The following is a 20,892-nucleotide window of genomic DNA, read 5'->3' on the forward strand; positions in this document are numbered from 1 at the left end:
TAAGATAACTTCCAGTGAAGAATCCTAGAGATTATCATTGGTGCTCCTTGCTGATACTTCAGGCTGTTAAATACTGCAGAGTGTGATGGTTAACAAACACTGCTGCAGAATGCTACGTCTGTTATCAACAGCCCCCATGCTTGACAGCTTTCAATTTCTTGTTTGCTAAAATGTCTAATAATTGTCATCAACACAACAGATGAAAGAGAAAATGCTGTAATTTTATGAATGGTGCCAATGGATGCAGACTTTGTTTACTTTTCACAAAGAATTATTATCAGGACTGTATTTGTTTAGGGGGGGTGGGGGACCTGATGTCTCTTTCTTCTTTTATTTTATTTTTCGTGTGTGTTACAAAAATTTAAATTGTTGACTATTAAACATTTTAGATCGGGTGTTAACAAAGCCTGTGATCCAAGGACCAGTGAACCAGACCGTGACTTACAGGGACGATGTAAAGTTTGAATGTATAGTGGTCATGAGTGACCTTCAACCCCACATCCAGTGGCTGAAACATTACCAGGTCAATGGCTCCTTCACCAATGAGGATGAAGAGCCTTACGTCCACATCATACAGGTAAGTCTAATTACCGGTGCCCTGAGAATTTTTATATTTTTCAGCACTATACTCTTTTTTTTTTCTCTTTACTGCACAATCCACGCTGTGTCTTTTTATGGCAATTAAATGTGACTCACTCTTTATCTATTTAAAGACTTGACTACACTTAATAGATTGAGAATTTTCAACTCCTTGTATTACAATTTGTAAACTTTGTTGTTCATGTTTATCCTTCAAGAATTTACAGCAAGGCAGTAAGGTAACGTATGAGATGTGTTGCATCTCCTGGTCATGCCCTGTGTTGCATCTCTTGGTCGTGCCCCGTTAGAGTAACGGCAATGTTATGTTGATGTGTTTATCAAAAATGTCCTTTCTCGGTGTACAATAATAAGAAACTTCAGATTACATTCAGCATGATTTGATGTGTCCTCAGAATCTTAAAGCATGGAATCCACCCATTTAATTTTTTTTTTTAATTAAATTTTTAAAAAGATTTACAAACTTGAGAGTGCTTTCCTTGTTCACTTTATTAATTGTCAATTCTTGGCGTGTATACATAACGAATGCATTCTAACAGAGGGGTTTTCCCCACTACAAGAGACTATGATGCAGGGGAAACTTCAGTTGGCTGAGAGCATGATATTAGATTTTAGAACCTCTTAACAGCGAAGATGCGTGACTAAAACTAAAGAAGTGGTTAGATATATCTTTAAAATGAAAGGCATGTCCCATACAGCGAAAACTCGGCTGTAAAAATTGCTGAGGACTGTGCATGATTTTGTTGTCGTTGTATGCTATATATTTGATGTTCAGTGTCACAGTATCTCGTGAAGTAGATAGGTCCGTGTCCGGTATGTCTCTTGGAGCAGCAGCAAAAACAAATTTGAATAAATTCTTCATGACAAAGCAACTTGATCATCTTCATTCTAAAGAACAAAGTAAAAATAAATAAATAACTACATTGGCAAATGAATGGATGAGGATTTGAGAATTGTGTTTTCTGTCTTTGTAGCAATCCTCCTTCAACTTGACCAGGCCTGAGATTTTGTACATCAGAAACGTGACTTACGAGGATGCTGGCTGGTACACCTGTTTAGTGACCAACTCCATGGGGCGAGCCTACCAGAGTGCCTGGCTGACCGTTGAAGGTGAATATCTTCTGTTTGACCATGATAGAACAGACAACATAGAAAGGATAAAAAATGAGGGGGGGGGGATGTAAAGTTCACAGATATCCAGATATGTTGTCTGTTTTGATTTATCTGGCTTTCACTATTTTTTCCTGCATGATTGTTGTTTAATTAACAATTGATAACATCACCTATATTTTTCACCTTGATTTTTTTTTCTCTCTCTCTCTCTCTGTATGTTGGCGCCCTTTCATTTTCCAATATCTTTATTAAATGTGGCTCACGGTTGCTACATTTGATTTCCCCTAAAAACTAAAACTTTACCCAAAAAAAAAAAATCAGTATTTAGTAACCACCACATTTTCCTGCATGTCTTATTTTGAAGATTCAAAATGTGATAACTGCACAAATTCCACAGCTGACTCTCTGCTGGGTAAGTGTTTAGTCAAATTTCACCCAAGTAACCAACACTAATGAAATGTTGCATGAGTGACTACCAAGATTGTATTTAACCCAAGACAGTTAAACCGGAATCATTGTGTGTAGCATCGTAAACTTCACTGCCATAACAAGAAACATGCTTTATAAAAACCCAGACATGTATCATTTACATTCAGAAATTTATCATCTTTTTTCATTTGCATGAGGGGAGGGTATGAACAAAATGCACAGTTATGTAAAAAGAGAATTTCTTTCCAGATGCACCCTTCTGTAATACTCCCCTTTGTAAATTAGTATGTGAAATAATGGTAAGCTATTCTGAAATAGGTATCTGCCTTGCCTAATTTCACTCCCCCCTTATCAGATAAAACCTCAGACCCATCGTTTGACAGTTAAAGTCAAGTAAGCATGATTTCCTTTTTTTTTTTTTTTTTTTCTTTTTTTTACATTTATGACATTAATTAAACTGTATTGGTGATGGTAGACTTGCATGATCCACACAGTAGCCACTTACATCTATACTGTCAATAATTTTCATGACAAAGATGGGAAGTGTTTCCTTCAATGCTGATTTTATATATTCAAGTTTAAATAATGGTAGATAGATAGAGCACATTAATTAAATTGCAGTAGAAAATGCACACTGTTGAATTGTGGGTATTTTGAGGGAGGAAAAGACACTTTTGTGCAAGACTGCCATTCCAATAGTTTCACAAGTTGACAAGTGCTCAAAGCAGGTATTGTTGTTACAGAACCAGTTCCAGAATCAGCCAAAGTCATTCAGCAATTCCCACCCCCCAGGAACAATATGACCCTGGTCATTATCATTACTGTGGTCTGTTCTTCTGTCCTACTTGTTGTCCTGGTTATCTTCGCTGTGTGCTGGAGGAGGTGGAAGCTGAGGGGCAAGAAATTCACCAATGTCAAGAGGGTCATAGTCATGAGACCAGTAAGTAACCTAGGAACTATCATTGTAACCTAGCAACTGTCATAGTAACACAGCAACCGACATAGTAATTTAGCAACTGTCACTGTAAATTAACAACTGTCTTAGTAAGTTAGCAACTGTCACTGTAAATTAACAACTGTTTTAGTAAGTTAGCAACTGTCATAGTAGATTAGCAACTGTCTCATAGTAATTTAGCAACTGTCATATTAAATTAGCTACTGTCATAATAACATAGCAACTGGCATAGTAACTGAGCAACTGTCATAACTTAACAGTTGGCATAGTAACCTAGCAACGATCATATTAACATAGCAACTGTCATAGTAACTACAACTGTCATAATAACTTAACAGCTGGCATAGTAACCTAGCAACTATCATATAACATAGCAACTGTCATAGTAACATAGCAACTGTCATAGTAACTACAACTGTCATAAAAACTTTACAACTGTCATAATAACTTAGCAACTGTCATAGTAACTTAGCAACTGTCATAGTAACATATCAACTGTCATAGTAACTTAGCAACTGTCATAGTAACTTAGCAACTGTAATATTTCTTTGAACTTCATTTTTAGCCTAGAATTAAGTCATACGTTCGGAAATCAGCATTTTGTAAGTCTGTGAATTTATACAAAATCTGGATGAAGATTTTTTTCTTTATTAAACAGAATGAGATTTATTACCCCAACAAGATTGGACAGGAAGGTCAAGCTCTGATTGTCCCCCAAGTTCGAATTGAGCAAACAAATCAGCGTCGTCGTCTGTCATCTGACCTAACCGTGATGTCAGAGTACGACCTTCCGCTTGATAAAAACTGGGAGTTCTCGAGAGAAAGGTATGCAATGAACATCCTGTGTTTTGAAATATGCAGTATGCAAGACTAACATATTAGAATTTTTTTTGATTGATTGGTTAGCATCCTTCTTAAGAATTTTTCACTTGTATGGAGATAATGAATGATGAAATATTTGTTTCAGACTTGTCATGGGTAAGACTTTGGGTGAAGGAGCCTTTGGTGTCGTGATAAAAGGAGATGCACATGGCATATCAGGCAAAAATGGAGTCACAACAGTGGCAGTCAAAATGTTGAAAGGTAGGAGGCATGTTAATTAATTTCACTCAATGATTATTGTAGATACATAGATATTTGATTTCTTCAGTAAACATTGACATTTGACTTTTTATAAACAGAGGATGCCACAGATCGTGAGCTTACCGACCTAATTCAGGAGATGGAGGTTATGAAACTTATCGGTAGTCACAAGAACATCATCAATCTACTGGGCTGTTGCACTCAGAATGGTTTGTACAGTCCGACTTTGTAATAAAAATATTTTTTGAAGGTTACTATGAAATAAAATTTCAAATTATGATACGTGATTTATTGAAAGTACAAGTTTGATATTATGAATGTTTCTCGTTACAGGGCCGTTGTATGTAATTGTGGAATTCGCTCCGAACGGAAACTTGCGTGATTTTCTTCGCAGCAGGAGGCCGCCCAATAGTGGGTACGAGAAACCTGTGGGCGAAGACAACACTTCAAAAGAGACTCTCTCCGAGAAAGATTTGATTTCATTTTCATATCAGATAGCCAGGGGCATGGACTACTTATCCTCTCGTCAGTGCATCCACAGAGATTTAGCGGCCAGAAATGTGCTAGTGGCGGAGGACTATGTGCTAAAAATAGCTGATTTCGGTTTAACAAGAAATGTGACGAACATCGATTACTACAGGAAAACAGGAGATGTAAGGCGAAAATTATTATTAATTTATTCACACTGAAAACAAAATATCGTAAATACTGAGAGGTAATTGTGTTATGTATTCTTTATTTAATTATGGTTCAAGTACGCATTTCCTGGAACATGAAAAATGGTTAGAGAAAACATCTCTCAAGTGCCCAAGAATTTAAGGCAGCAGCTTTCATCTTTAACTGATGCCCATTGTAGTAATGTCAATCTACACGGCAATAATTATTCACATGTGGCATCAAGTACCCAGGAATACAAAGTCTGTTGTGTTCTCATGCAAGAGGAATGTTTTTCTTGCTCCGTGATTCAAGTACTCCTCATTGAAACAATCTTCATTTCTTTTTTGACAGGGTCGTCTTCCAGTGAAATGGATGGCTCCTGAAGCCTTATTCGATAGAAAATATACCTCAAAAAGTGATGTGTAAGTTTTACAACCCAGCACAATATTTTCTTATGTCCTCCTGCAGAGAATAATCTAGGTATTTGATTGGATGACAAGCTGAGAATACGAGGCCATGTACCCTGCTAAGATTAGATGGGATACAGAATGACTTTGATAGATCTATATACTTAGTGAAAACCACTTTGTAAAATAAGCATTATTTATTTCTACATTGATCGCTCTGCAGTAGGACATATTTGTTATATGGATCTTGGTAGGGCCTGACGGCTCAGAAGAATGTGAACTTTGACAGGGAATGTGAGTCCATATACCCTGCAAAGAATCCTTATAACTAATAATATATTAACAGAAAAAATTCTGTAACAAAATCTTCTAATTATTGTGTATTTATTGTATAAAATGGTGTCTTGCAATAACAATACTCCAAAATCTTTGAATTTATTTTTTTATATATTTGAAATTTTTGAATTTATTTGGAATCTCCATTCACACTGTATACAGATGGTCATACGGAGTGCTTCTTTGGGAAATCTTCACTCTGGGAGGAAACCCCTACCCCTCGGTGCCTGTGGAGCGACTGTTTGAGTTGTTACGAAGTGGTCATCGGATGGAGAGACCTCCCTATGCCTCGAAGGAAATGTACAACCTGATGAGTAACTGTTGGTCCGATGCCCCAGCTCGTCGTCCTACATTCCTCTCCTTGGTCAAAGACCTTGATAAAATGTTAACATGTCGAGGGGAGGTGAGTGACGACCGAATGAAGAACGCCGGGAAGTGCTTGGCTCGGATTATACATGTATGTAGTGTGTTCCCTAAATCAACCTGCACGCTGAACAATATAATTGTTCTCCCTCTAATTTTCTTCCCAAAATATCCCTCATTTTATTTTGCATACATGTACATCTGAAGGGCCAAGCAAAATTGACTTCCATATTACTGTAATCTATTCTTAAGAATTACAGACAAGTAAAGTGCGTCTACTTTCTTTTTATAGGAGTATTTGGATTTGGAGCCGGGAGTGATGCCTCTCCTTGAAACGCACATCAGCACGTCAGATAGCCAATATTCCTCAATGTCTCGGAGTTGTAGCAGTGTGTCGGATGAAGTGATCAGCCACACAAACAGTAGTAGTGATTCCGATAAGGAGGAGGTGTCATAGTGGAGGGAGAGAACTGTCTCAAAACTTTTTGGATTGGCAGCTTTATTTCACTGTATACACAAGCAGAGGGTGAACCAGCACAAAGTTAATGTTGAAAGCATGGACGCCCAGGAGTGTGGACCGCTCTCCAATGTTAAAAAGAAACCCTCGGTGACTTTGAGTTGTAGCGTTGCAATCGGAGAAAATCTATGCAAACTGACACAAGCAAGCAACAGTGCATGCTAAAAAGACCTCTTGGTTTACAGTGGAGGCACACGTTATACTGAATGTTGTGTAGTGTTCCGTTAACATAGGGCATATTATTGCTTTTAATAACACTCGGTAAGTATTGTGACATCATAATCATTTGATAGTCCCATGATGCATTGCGCAGAATGTCAGACAGACCTTGGTTCATACGCACCGCTACTGTGTTCATGGTTGTGCAGAGGCCAGTGTTTAAACATGTTCACATTACAAAGATTCACGGCATGATCACCTAGACGTTTTAACCAAGGGAAACTTGGCTAGATTTGGAGTGGACTCCCAGTCTGAACATTCGTCGATGATCAAACAAGTGCTTTATATACTACTTACCAAAGTTCAAAGGAACAAACGTTTTATTGATCATGTAGATTAGCATACTTCTAAGTGAAGAATTCCACATTCAGTGTATGTAACAAAAAGCAGGAATCGTTTCTGTTAATTTTGTTTTGAATGCGATAGTTACACCAATGAAAGACTTAGAAATAGATACAACGAATTATCCATATTTTGTTGAAATGCATTGTAAAGAAATCCATCCATATTTGTAACCTGTTACGTTTTCTGTTGTAATGGGATACCTGCAAGCTGTCGGACTCTGGACTACGTATGGTGCCTTCTGGGATGGCAAAGAACATTAGAAGACTCATTACCTACAAATTTAGATGTATAGTTGCCTTAGTTGGGGGGGGGGGGGGGGGGTATTAAAGTAAAACTAAATCCAATTCAAATTTTATATTTTTTAGAATAAAAATGGAAATAAACTACTAGAAGAAATGAAAGAGATCGCCAACACATCATAAAAATGTTCTTGTTTGGGTTTTTATTTTATTTTTTGTTTATTATTGTTCAAAACATTTCAATTGATTATTTTGGACGAAATTTTGCTTAGCTAGATGACTTTGAATGTAATTGCTAGTAATTAACATTGTATGTAATGGGTCCCCATTGCCATGTTTATATGGGTAATGAAAGAGTTTATTGTTTGTTGATCATGTGACTTATTGTTATAGTTTACTGTGTTCATTAACTTCATGCATTTTGGTTAAGATTAAGATTGGGGTTAATGTTGGGGTATAGGGGGTTTTACGAGATGAAGAACAATCTTGTCAATGTCACTTTCAGTGTCACATGGTTTTCGTAAGCGTGGTAATCACGTTTAAAATATGCTTTAAAGATTGAAATATATTTGAAGACCTATTGATCAATTCTTTGTGTTTAACTCCTACTTTTTATGTGTCCAAAGCTTTCTGACAAAATTTGATATTAATGCTGAATATCTTTGTTGAAGTGAATGATTCAGTGACAGAATTTTTTATTTATCTTGTGACCATACCCAATGTTGTCTGATATTTATGAAGAAATCACTAAATGCCAGCAACATTTATATTATTTTTTTACATTGATACTTTGTTTAATTCAAAACTATTTTTTAAAAGGGGGGGGGGGGGGTATGTGAGGGTGACATCTCTTTATTTTATTCACTGCCAAGAAGTTGAATAATTTTTATGTATCCCAGCATATTATTAACCAATTTTGTGTTCATTTTACAACAGATATTTTAGTATGAACTTGTTTTTTGTAATTTTACATCAGAAACACTTTTATTACATTGATATAGGCTGGCCCAGGGGAAGACCTCTTTGTGCACTCCTAAATTACTTACTAGGTTGTATGTTTGCAGAGACAAACTTTATTTTATTTCAAAGGTTGTTGAACAATATACATTTTTTTTTGTCAGTTTGAATTGTATTATAAAATGTTCATGTATTATTAATATTAAAAGGTTGTCCAACTTTCCTCACCAGACAAAACTGCTACCTTAAAAAAAAATGTCCCTAAGAAAACTCATTATCAAATTATTTTGATTGGAAACTAGAAAGCTGCAATACCCTAAGTAAATCTCTTCCAATGGGGCCCCCACATCTCACACAGCGAGTATACTCTCTTGAAGTTGTCAATTACAGTCAGCATTTCCCTCTACACGGTAGTAGTTTTGTGTATATAGTATTTTTTTTTTTTTTGGACTTTTTGTTTCTTTGATTTCTGTCATGCTGTTGATCATGAAATTGTTGAAATGTTGAGCAGAAAGGTATGATGTTTATATTTGTAATGAATTGTTGAAACTTTTTCTTGGAGTATTACATTGTGACCTAAGGAATAGGAGAAATAAATGACCTTACAGCTTCCACTGTTTGTTTTTGTGTTAATTGTGTTTTCCACGTCAAGTGTTAGGGGAACGTCAGGAATGTCTCGTGACTTTTAATGTCCCCAGTCTTGACACCGGCCATGTGATAAAATGTAACTGATAGCTAGAAGTCGCTACGTGAGCTTGGGGATTTTTTTTTTTAAACTAAACTCTCGGAGGGATTTTAGGAACATTATTTTCTTGAAGAATGATTTTAAGTACATGTAGAAAATATTGGATTTTTATGAGGTGACCTGGATAAAACTGATAAATGTTGCTATTAATTGTTATGGACAATGAAAACAAAAAGGTTTCTGGACATCAGCTTCGTCAAGGTAGACAAACAGGAGCTTGCATACAACTGATTGCTGAAATAATTGTAGGGATCAGCCACTGTGGAGTTATTTGGTTGTAATTTTAAATATGTTACGAAAAAGCTAGTATTCATTATTGCGAAGATCCCTTGGATTTGCGCCTCACCCCTTTTTTTAAAAAAAAATTATCCTAATGATTAGTCCAGCATGCTCTCCATCTGACCACGGACTATCATTTCTATTTTCATTTATAATGCAAGGAGAGTTAGAAATCTACCAGTGGTGGATCCAGAACATTTTCAGGGGGGGGGGGGGGGGACCTCTTCCGCCCAAGAAAGGAAGACGTCAAAACAAGACTTCCTTTAATATAAAAATATTCAGAAGGGGGGTGTAAGAGCCCTTTAGATCCGCCACTGCCTACCATCCTACAGTGATGATCAAATCTGGTGAAATATTCTGATACAAAAATGAAAGAACAAGTCGAAGCACTCGGACTCCAATGTTTGACGCATCCCACACAGGAAGAGGAATCTAACGAAGCGATTACCCGTGTCTATTTTACATCAGTGGACACTGACCTGGAACATGCTCAATTTTGTCTACTAAACAGGACCGAAGTTTAGTCCAATTATATCACATATCGGGCACTTTCTCAGCACTGCTTGTAAAATTATGACATGAAAATGAACTAGGGTAAATTGTAATTGCCCACTTACCTCGTGTATTAATTATGTAGTTAGGGATAAGTGGGTATAACGGGCACCTGGTCATATACTATCTGTACAGTTTGTCAATTTTAACTCGACCTTGTATCTTTGTGATGTAGCCAGAAAGAAAATGAAGTGTACGCAAAGTATGGCAAGGGGTCTGGGTGCCGCCTTGAGGCCCCCAGTGGGTCCAGGGCAAAATCCTGGTGGGGGCAGGGGCGAAGCTCCTGGGTTTTATCAATGAAATCACCCACTTAGTTTCTGTGCATAGAAACAGGGTTTCTTGTCAATTTCCAAACCCAAAAGAATTCACAAAATTATTCTGTATAGCGCTTTAGTATGCGAACTCGCTGTGTGTACTTGAGCTGACTTTACATTCGTTTTACGAATTTTTCTCTCGTTGTTTTCGACTGGTACATGTATGATAAATGTTACTGATTACAAAGAATATCCTAATCCGTCTACTTCATATACTAACATGCATGTAATTATGATGTACATTCAAGTGATATTCGACATGATGTTGATGATTTGAAATTCAAAAAGGACTTTAAATTCGAATGAATGGACATTATGATGCTGAATGAATTATAAACCGTGACTGTATAATGCAGTTATTTCTAGGCACAAATATTTTAACGGAAATCTCTCTCTCTCTCTCTCTCTCTCTCTCTCTCTCTCTCTCTCTCTCTCTCTCTTAAATGTTGTGTACGCAGTCGTGTATTTGCGTATTGGCAGCTACGGACCTGCACGCCATGTAATGTAGTAATCAGCCTTGACCTTTCCATATGACCTTAACCTTTCTGTTTAACATCATAAAATGTCTGTATTTACTGAGAACAGTCTATTCAATAGATACATTCAAAGAAAACTATGTATATATAGGTATATATTTTTCTCGCTACGCTCCCCATTCCTAAAACTTTTATATAGGTAATGTACAGTGATCCCCCGTTATAATGCCACCCCCGCATATCGCCAAAAGAGTTCTAAGTCCCGTTTTCCTCGCTATGTAAAACCCCGTTATAACGCCATCTCCCGCATACCGCCATCCGCCAACCTATTTACAGGTACGATTTGGTCAATTACCGTTCTAATCACCCCCGCTAATTATCGCCAATCAACGGCAGAAAAATTTCAGTGAGCAGACTTAACCAATTATCCGCCGTTAGTCCTCCAGGTATCAAAGTTTGGAGCAGATAATAAGTTACGTAAACGATAATCATATGCATCTGCGTTCAAATATGCAGGGTTTTTTTTTAATCTGAGTATAGCAGACACACCGAAATCTAATAGCACATTGATGTAGGAGATAAAATTTGTTTAATTTCTTATGACAGCTGTACACACACACACCCTCACCCGATATAATGCCACCCCCGTTATAATGCCAAAATTGCCGAGGTACAAATGTTGGCGTTATAACGGGGGATCACTGTACATGCAACTAGAACAGAATCTGTTTATTATGTACAGTTAGTATGACATGTACTTGAACAATATATTCACATTATTTTTGTCTAATTTAGTGATCACACACAGATATATAGAACATTCATAAAAACATCTTTTAAACATACATTATTACAAGATCATCTAGATGGATTAATTATGTGTGTGATACGAACTTTCAACCTTCCAGAACTTTGGGGTGGGTGGGTAGTGGCCAGCTCACGGAATGGAATGTTTTCAACGAAAATTACGCGCATGCAAAATAGCGTAATTTTTTCGTAATTGTGATGTCAGAATTACTGTATGTGAATTGTGATACCAGAATCACTTTGTGTGAATTGTGATGTCAGAATTACTGTGTTTGATTTGTGATGTCAGAATTACTATGTGAATATTGTAATGTCAGAATTACTCTGTGATTATTGTGATATCCTGAATTACTGTGTTTAAATTGTGACGTTAGAATTACTGTGTGTGAATTGTGATGTCATAATTACTGTGTGTGAATTGTGATGTCAGAATTACTGTGTGTGAATTGTGATGTCATAATTACTGTGTTTGAATTGTGATGTCAGAATTACTGTGTTTGAATTGTGATGTCAGAATTACTGTGTGAATTGTGATGTCAGAATTACTGCATGTGAATTGTGATGTCAGAATTACTGTGAGTGAATTGTGATGTCAGAATTACTCTATGCGAATTGTGATGTCAGAATTACTGTGTGTGAATTGTGATGTCAAAATTACTGCATGTGAATTGTGACGTCAGAATTACTGTGTGCTAATTATGATATCAGAATTACTGTGTGCGAATTGTGATGTCAGAATTACTGGATGTGAATTGTGATGTCAGAATTACTATGTGAATATTGTAGTGTCAGAATTCCTATGTGAATATTGTAGTGTCAGAATTCCTATGTGAATATTGTAATGTCAGAATTACTATGTGAATATTGTGATGTCCTGGATTACTGCATGTGAATTATGATGTCAGAATGACTGCATGTGAATTGTGATGTCAGAATTACTGCATGTGAATTATGATGTCAAAAATACTTTGTGCGAATTATGATGTCAGAATTACTGTGTGTGAATTGTGATGTCAGAATTACTGTATGTGAATTGTGAGGTTAGAATTACTGCATGTGAATTATGATGTCAGAATGATTGCATGTGAATTGTGATGTCAGAATTACTGTGTTTGAATTGTAATTCAGAATTACTGTATGTGAATTGTGAGGTTAGAATTACTGCATGTGAATTATGATGTCAGAATGACTGCATGTGAATTGTGATGTCAGAATTACTGTATGTGAATTGTGAGGTTAGAATTAATGCATGTGAATTGTGATGTCAGAATTACTGTGTTTAAATTGTGACGTTAGAATAACTGTGTTTGAATTGTGATGTTAGAATTACTGTGTTTGAATTGTGATGTTAGAATTACTGTGTGTGAATTGTGATGTCAGAATTACTGTGTGTGAACTATAATGTCAGAATTACTCTATGCGAATTGTGATGTCAGAATTACTGTGTGTGAATTGTGATGTCATAATTACCCTGTGAATTCTGATGACAGAATTACCTTGTGCGAGTTATGGTGCCTATAACACTGGTTTGGGCGCACAAACAATGAGTACTGGGCGAATTTGTTTTAATTCATAACGTATTCGAAACTTGACATGATATACTGAGTGAAGAGAGATAACTCGGAAATATGCTGATGTTTGTTCATTTTTTAACATACATACACGCCAGCACGCGCGCGCGTGTGAGATAGAGTTACCAAGTATAGGCGACTTCTGACCCCGTAATTACGGCTGAAGATGTGCTATTTTTATAGTTTTGTATAACTTTAAACATAGTCATTGATAAAATTAAGATTAACTATAAGATTTTATCAAAATAAAGATTTCGGTTCTATTGAATATATACATGTAGCATAAAGATATCAAATTTTAGTACGGGAAGACAATGATGTAATTTTGCTTCATTTAGAGCCTCTGGATAGGTTTACTCAGGCGCGGATCCAGAAATTTTTTCCAGGGGGTCAAACCTTTTCACAAAATCGAACCCGTGATATAATGTTCAACCCTTTATTTTCCAACTCTCGAAGGAAACGCTCTATATAACCACTGCACCACGCGGGCGACCTTTTTGTCGTGTATTGATGTTTTCTGGTAGGAAGTGTTATTTAGCTAAAGAGGTTTGACTGAAATAATCTTCGTTTTCCTTGCCTGATAAATGATTGTACAATTTCCTTTTGGTCAATTTCTAATGAATGGTGAAGATGCAATTAGTGCAAGCCCAGTCAATCTGTCCTCTTGCATAGTACTGCGCATGTAATAACTCTTGATTTAATCCAGAAAAGGATCTTTCGGCCTTACATGTTGTGATAGGTAAAACACATCCAATGTGAAGAAGAATTTTCACGTTCGGAAAAACGTCCCCATCTACAAAATTGAAAAGATTGAGCAGATTGCAGAGTTTGTCTGAAGTTTCTTTGCTCATGTTAACACAGTAACGTCTCCAATCTCTTAGTTCTTTCTCCAAGCCCTTTACAGAAAGACAAGGCAGGTCGCTCCCCCAAAATATTAGTTCTGGGGGAAGTTTGGACAATTCCTCGTGTGAAATATTTGTCACATTGACAGGCAACAAAGAGCATATCGAATATGCCGCCAGATCTTCTTTCTGAAACCTCGTATTTAATTCACTGAGGAAAATGTCCAGAAATGGAATGGCCACGACAGATCTATAATAATCTTTTGGATTACTTGTGGAGACATTTTCTCTGTGTTACTGCCTGGAGCAAACCCTTGGGGTTTTAATCACTACATATGTATATCAAGGTCTTCTGCAATTTGTTTTGCATCTTCAAAGCAATACTCCAATTCGGTATCTACCGCTCTACGAATTTCTTTGATCCTATCCACGTGTTCCTCAATTAACTTACTTGCAGTGAGAATGTCAATATCTCTTTTCTGAAGTTTGGGAGTCAAAGGCTTTATTGTATCTAGGACATACCCTACAAACACAAATGTTATCAACACAGAGAAGGACGTCATCGAAGCCAAAAGCCCCTGTGCGGTCACTTTAGTTTGTCTATCCTAAGACCAGTCTTCACTGGTACTTTTATCAAGGTTTTGATTGAGAATGTGCTGCAGACATTTGATGACGAACTTGTACATAGCGTAGAACACATCAAAACAGATATGAAGCTCAACCCACCTAGTCTTACAGAGTCCAACTAGTTTAATTCTGGAAAAATCTACAGACCCATCATTTTCTATAATAGTCCCAAGAAACCCTTGTCGTTTAGGGGAACTGTCAAAGAAAATAAACACTGAATTAAGGACATCTATCATATTCCTCACAAGGGGTACTTTGCAGGCTGAAGCGGTGCTCAGATTCAATACATGACCCAGACAGTGTGTGTACAAAGCTAATTGGTTTAGAGACTTGACTCGTCCCTGACACCCCCGTTTTTTCGATGCCATTACTACTGCACCATCGCATGTTCTCAATCGGAATTGCAAGCAAGCGGAGGATTTCAATAAGTTTATCAGCAATTGCTTCCCCAGTAGTTCTGCCTATATTTGCAAAGTCAAGAAATTCCTCCTTAATGATGGCAGGGTGTTCTCTAGTATCTAGAAATCTGAGACACAAGACTAAAACTTCTTTGTTAGCGTACTTGTCAGTTACCTCATCGGCTATGATGGAATAAAAAACCCTCCCTTGTAAACCCTTCAAAATTTTACCTGTGATGTGATTTCCAATGAGTTGGATAACCTCATTCTGAATGGTTTTGCTGGTATATATGGCATTCTTTTTTGCTTTCTGTAGATGAGACCAGAGCTGTTCATCATGCTTTGCCAACAACTGTAATATTGCCAGGAAATTACCTTTATTTGAGGAATCACTTGTGGTATCATCTCTGTGTTCTCGGAGAGGAATATTTTGTTTCCCCACAAAGAATGATCGCATCTACTATTTTCTCAAGCAACTTTATGTTGTACTGATACTGTGCCTGATTTTGCTGATTGAGTTTATACGGAAGAGACGAAGATGGTACTTCGGATGTCATCTTGGTTGTGTGATAAACAGATTTGGCACTCTTGTGGTGTTCTGAATTTTGATGCTTTAAAAGGGCAGATGTTTTTCCAAGGGTTTTCTTGTACGCAGTAAAAGGTTGCGTAACAGATGTATTTTGATGTTGGACATCTGACTGAGGGAACATGACACAAAACTTACACAGACCGCCATTTAACAGTTTGCTGAAGGTCAACCATGAAAACTGATTCATCCAAGAAGATTGAAATGATAAAGTCTTTTTGAGTTCACCCGTATTCGTTGTTTGAGCACGACCTGTTTTTAACTTGGCGACATCGTCTGGCAAGGGTTGATTCTGAATATAACTCATCTTTTCAGCTGAGGACATTGTGTTCAACTTTTTTGCACCTGTTACAATTTTACCAAGATCAGAAAAATCCGAATCGTCAAAAGATGTTTTATCTTTATCATGTTCTGTTGTCGTAATAAATTCATTATCATCAGATTTAATATCCGTCTTTTCATTTTGTGAGTCCATGGTGATTTCCGGGGTATCATCTGAATCAATACAAAGTTTTGACTTTTTATGGGCAGGCTCCTTCATTTCATTGGATTCAGTAGGTAAAACTGGGAAACAAACCACAACATGATTTGGTGACCAATTGTTTGGGTTGCTATTTTCAGTGTGTGACCACATGATGTAGATGGGGGAACCCTGACGTACCTTTTCATCCGAAAATGCTTTATTTCTTCATGAAGAAAATATCTGTTTACAGCAACATTTTGTATTGTTGGATAAATGCTATCTATTGGATGATTCAGGGCATTTGCCGCTGCGAAAAAATGAATAAAAGAACAATATTCCCCTGATTTGATTGAAATTAGAGTTTCATTCTGGATCGACTTGAGAAAATTCCCCGATACAAGTGATCTGTCCGATACTGACGTCTCCACAACATATTGTACACTTGTGGGATGAGAACACATTTTGTCGTAAGTTGCCTGTGACGCATACTTTCTCGAATTGTTTACAAGTTCTAATACGGCCATGACACGAAGTTCGATATGTCTCTCTTCATGACCAAAATGGCTTCAGAGAGGGCCCTATACAAGCAATTGCCACCCCCGTACACTTTCACAGGACAAATATCTAATGGGCCATCTTCTGGATAAAGCGCCTCGGCAATTTTGTCCAGATTACCATCTCTGGACAATATATCGGACCTCATTACACTCGGATCATAGGTGTAGTCTTTCTTGCAACTTGCGTATCTTAAAGATACATTGAGCTACAAGGCTTGCCCGCCTTTTGCTGCTGCTTTCAGTAAAGAGGCATGTAAAAGATCAAAATCCCTTTCACCCATGATATCTTTTGCATCTATTACTAAGCAAGTGTTAAAATTGGAAGGAAATGATAATCGGATTACTGTGAGAGAATTCTATTATAATATTTACTTAGGTGGCAGGGGACAGTTTCTTTGGTTTTGAAACATGTGGATAGGGGGTATACACCAAAGTCAGATTATGACAGACTAATGAAAAATCATATTTCCCTTTTATGTCCATACTTGTATTTCATATTAGTGTAGTTAATAAATTATGACCCTAAATTACATGTCATCTATAAATACTGGTGCTGGTGCACAAAACATGCTCTGAGCAGGTTCCCCTTTTTTGCTTTGATTTTCCCTCATTTGGGCTAATCCGCACCACCCCCACACCATCACAGTACCAAACATGGGGATTTAGACACTGTGCACAATCAAGAACCCTATCTGCCCTTCTCAAAAATCTACCTCTCATATGGGGCCATCCACCTTCCCTCACAGCTACAGACCTTTTGCTAGACCCTGCATGTTTTCACCGGAATTTCTTCAGCAACTGACCACGTGTCTTAGTTTCGTATTTGCACCCATCTATATGCTAGGAATCATGGTGACACCTACATGTTGTATATCAACATTTTTACTAAGCACTCAGCTACATTTGACATGCATCCTAAAATTATTGTATACATTTTTACACATGTAATATCACTTCAAATACGGGGTAATTCCATTTTTTGAAAAAGTTGACCGGGCCTATAGTGCGAAACTGTCCCCTGCTACCTTAGAATGATAAACGAATACTAGTCTGTCACATTGAGTCTGAAGCAGATGCATCACTGTCATGATCGTGTGCAGAATTGGACAAAACAAGATGGCAGACGGCATTTCCAAACAATGGTAGGCTCTTAAAACTAATCATTTTACCGACTTATTAGACGACGAATTTATGAATTTAAAACACTGCCCGGCCAGGGAGGCATCATTAAGTTGATTGGTTGTTGGAATTCTTACTCATGTACACGTACAACTCTAAATTCATTGATCGATGTTGACGATGTTGCCTCGAAGCAGGCGAAGATGTTTCTAATCATGAAAGATAATTTCGGTTAACTTCTTCGCAGTTCTTTTTTGACCAAGCAAAGAGCTTTCAATAAATACCATGTTCCAACTGTTTTGTCAAATTTTTTTTTTCAATTTTTTTTACTTTGTTAAGTAAGACAATTTTGTTTTGGACACATGAGACAGAAACTTTATGCACAAGTAATATCCTCAAAACAGCCCTTAGAAGCACATGGTTTTACAAGAATGGTTATTTCTCAAAATTGCAATGTTCCTTAGAAGTTTTTTCCAGATCATGCTTATTGATGCCAAACATCAAAAATACACCCATGAACGCTTCAGTCTTTTATATTTACTAAAAGTTACAGATTCAAAGAGTAGGGGTTTTGACAATACCAGCTAGTACAGAGCAAGAATTAATTTAGCATTGTCCTGACCTTCATTCCCTTTGTCTCCAAAGGAAAACTGAATACTTTTGAGACCATTGAATTTAAAGCTTTTGTAAATTCTCCAAACTTTGATGGAGAGCATGTTCATTGGAATTTTTATACCGTGCATAGACATATAACCAAGAGGCAGTAGTAACTCTTGCTTTTCATAAAAGCTTGTATGATACTTAATGATTTACTATGAACTTTTCACCAATTCTAATTTTTATCAAGGTCAAGGTCTTAGAATTGGATTACAGTCATATTTTGGATTAAAAACTTTTACAATGACAGAAAACACCAAGCTTATACTTGGTTTGCTTATGATATTGCACCTTGGTCTTTATCAAGATTATAAAACTTTCTCAAGAGATATTCCTGAAACTGTGACAATATGCTTGATACAAAGTACGTTTATGTTCTAAATTGTGCGTTTGATATTGCTGATTGTGTAATAATGCTATTATATGATGAATGGACATTGCTGTTTTTGTTTAATATAGAAATTTAAAAAAGGGATAGAAATGGAAATGTATCAAGGACATAACAACTCCACCGGTGAGGAAAAACACAACCGATGTTTGTTTTTTTTTTGTTTTTTTATCAATTATAAAACTTACCTTCAATGCAATAATGTTAAATGTTTTTGTTGGTCCATGTGGGATAACCCAAAAATCGTCCATAGTGTTTGTATCGCTTTTCGAAAGTGACGTTCTGTGTGTTTAGCAAAAGTTTTTCTAGCGGAAAGCAAACATTCTGTACGGATTTCATGAGCCCCGCGAAAATCCTCATGAATATTCAAACAATGACACAAAACATTTACAGTATGATTTAGGATTTGTAACTGTTTTACAAGACAGGGGCGTGGACATTTCTCCTGATTCACAACAAAACCATTCTTGATACACTTCAAGTGTAAAAGTTTATATCCATGTAACTGACCTGAGTTGTCAACTTGTTCCGTTATAAACATAGCTTCATCAAGAATATTCGAATAACCTTTGCGGCGAAACAAACCCATTTTTGCCAAAAGACGTCTCAAGCTTCTAATATTAACAACGATCCCATTATAAAAAGCTCGCGACTGCAAAATTTCTTTGTGGTTAAATCCTAAATTGAAATAAAACTTCACAAGCACATCAACTGTTTTTACGCCGTCCATACTTGTTGTATGGTGAAATTATGTCATTCATACGGCTTAATTATGTCGTAATAACGACTTAGTATCTCGTTATTACGACTTAGTATCTCGTTCCTACGACTTAGTATCTCGTTCCTACGACTTATTATCTCGTACGTACGACTTGGTATCTCGTTATAACGACTTAGTATCTCGTTATTACGACTTAGTATCTCGTTATAAAGACTTAGTATCTCGTTATTACGACTTATTACCTCGTTATTACGACTTAAATTAGTATCTCGTTCGTACGACTTATTATCTCGTTATTACGACTTAGTATCTCGTTCCTATGACTTATTATCTCGTTATTACGACTTAGTATCTCGTTATAACGACTTATTATGTCGTACGTACGACTTAGTGTATGTCGTTTATATGACTTATTATCTCGTAATTACGACTTAGTATGTCGTTCGTATGACTTAGTATCTCGTACGTACGACATAACAAAAAATTATATCAATTGGCAGCAATACGCTTCTGTAATATCGCGTCAAGCTGGGCTAGGACAACAATGTCATTTGCCGTCTATCGTTATCAAAGAGTGTGACCTGCGAAAGCAAGATATTTCAGTCAACACGTGCTTGTGTGTGTGTGTTTACGATAAGTTTCTCCGCTTCCTAGTTATTCACGGCCAATGGGTCATAGTGATAAAACCTTACGTAAAAACGTATTAGGTGAGCCCATCGCAGTCAACGTATATTTTATGGGGGGCAAATTGGGTTTTAAAAAATTATAATTACTGATACACAAGGAACAAGGTATACGTGCTGAAATGAACAGGTTCATTTCAAAATGAACGGTCACCATTGCCAAATTTTTGGCACAACACAATACGAAGCAGGTGTTCTCCAAATTAACAATATACTCCTCCTAGGCACGTGATCCCACCTCTGGTATATCCAGGGGTCCGTGTTTGCCCAACTCTATTTTGTAATGCTTATAGGAGTTATGAGATTGATCATTGTTCGTTATCTTCACCTTTATAGGAGTTATGAGATTGATCACTGTTCGTTATCTTCACCTTTATAGGAGTTATGAGATTGATCACTGTTCGTTATCTTCACCTTTCACGTATAGGTCATTCACTTAGTCATCCACACAATTTGGCCCAGGTTAAGCGACAATTTTACCCAGACAACTCTGTCCAAAATCTTCGGCGATTTGAAATGAGTAGATCTTTGATGCTCATGCAATGTACAAATGTATCACTCTAACAAGATTTCAACTTTTCATTAAACCCCTGTTCTCTATTTCACCCGTGTTACGTATCGTGATTAATTAAGACCATCAATATCTTTTAATTTTTCTTTTTAAATGATCATCGAAAATCAAACGAGGACAAAGATGTTCAGTGTCTTATGTATTGAAATCTCACGCACGTTGATATACATGTACATACATACTATGTGCAATAATCTATTTCGTAAGAGTCGTGTTGGCACATTCAATTTCTGGTCGCAAAATTACCCCTTTCACTTGTTTGAATATTTAGATGAATAATAAATTCATGAATGGATAAGGGTTTTGAAATTCAAAGTAG

The 20,892-nt window shown here is 36.8% G+C and overlaps 1 protein-coding gene across 12 annotated transcripts in view; it reads left to right on the forward strand.

The window, feature by feature from the left end:
• The window catches only part of LOC125659022 (fibroblast growth factor receptor 4-like), a 31,283-nt gene extending 22,452 nt beyond the window's left edge, over positions 1-8,831 (forward strand). For 5 of the 12 annotated variants that reach the window (XM_056150471.1, XM_048890537.2, XM_048890535.2 and 2 more), the window contains 12 exons: positions 390-577; positions 798-818; positions 1,572-1,707; positions 2,075-2,122; positions 2,883-3,079; positions 3,753-3,919; positions 4,062-4,177; positions 4,276-4,386; positions 4,511-4,830; positions 5,186-5,256; positions 5,740-6,034; positions 6,233-8,831. In XM_056150471.1, coding sequence (XP_056006446.1) covers positions 390-577; positions 798-818; positions 1,572-1,707; positions 2,075-2,122; positions 2,883-3,079; positions 3,753-3,919; positions 4,062-4,177; positions 4,276-4,386; positions 4,511-4,830; positions 5,186-5,256; positions 5,740-6,034; positions 6,233-6,397 — 1,835 coding nt within the window. In that variant the 3' untranslated portion in view covers positions 6,398-8,831. The remainder of the gene's footprint in view (positions 1-389; positions 578-797; positions 819-1,571; positions 1,708-2,074; positions 2,123-2,882; positions 3,080-3,752; positions 3,920-4,061; positions 4,178-4,275; positions 4,387-4,510; positions 4,831-5,185; positions 5,257-5,739; positions 6,035-6,232) is intronic. The other 7 variants (XM_048890533.2, XM_056150472.1, XM_048890532.2 and 4 more) reach the window with 6 other exon arrangements.
• The last annotated feature ends 12,061 nt before the right edge of the window (positions 8,832-20,892 follow it).

Source organism: Ostrea edulis, chromosome 9, assembly GCF_947568905.1.
Source record: "Ostrea edulis chromosome 9, xbOstEdul1.1, whole genome shotgun sequence".
NCBI lineage: Eukaryota > Metazoa > Mollusca > Bivalvia > Ostreida > Ostreidae > Ostrea > Ostrea edulis.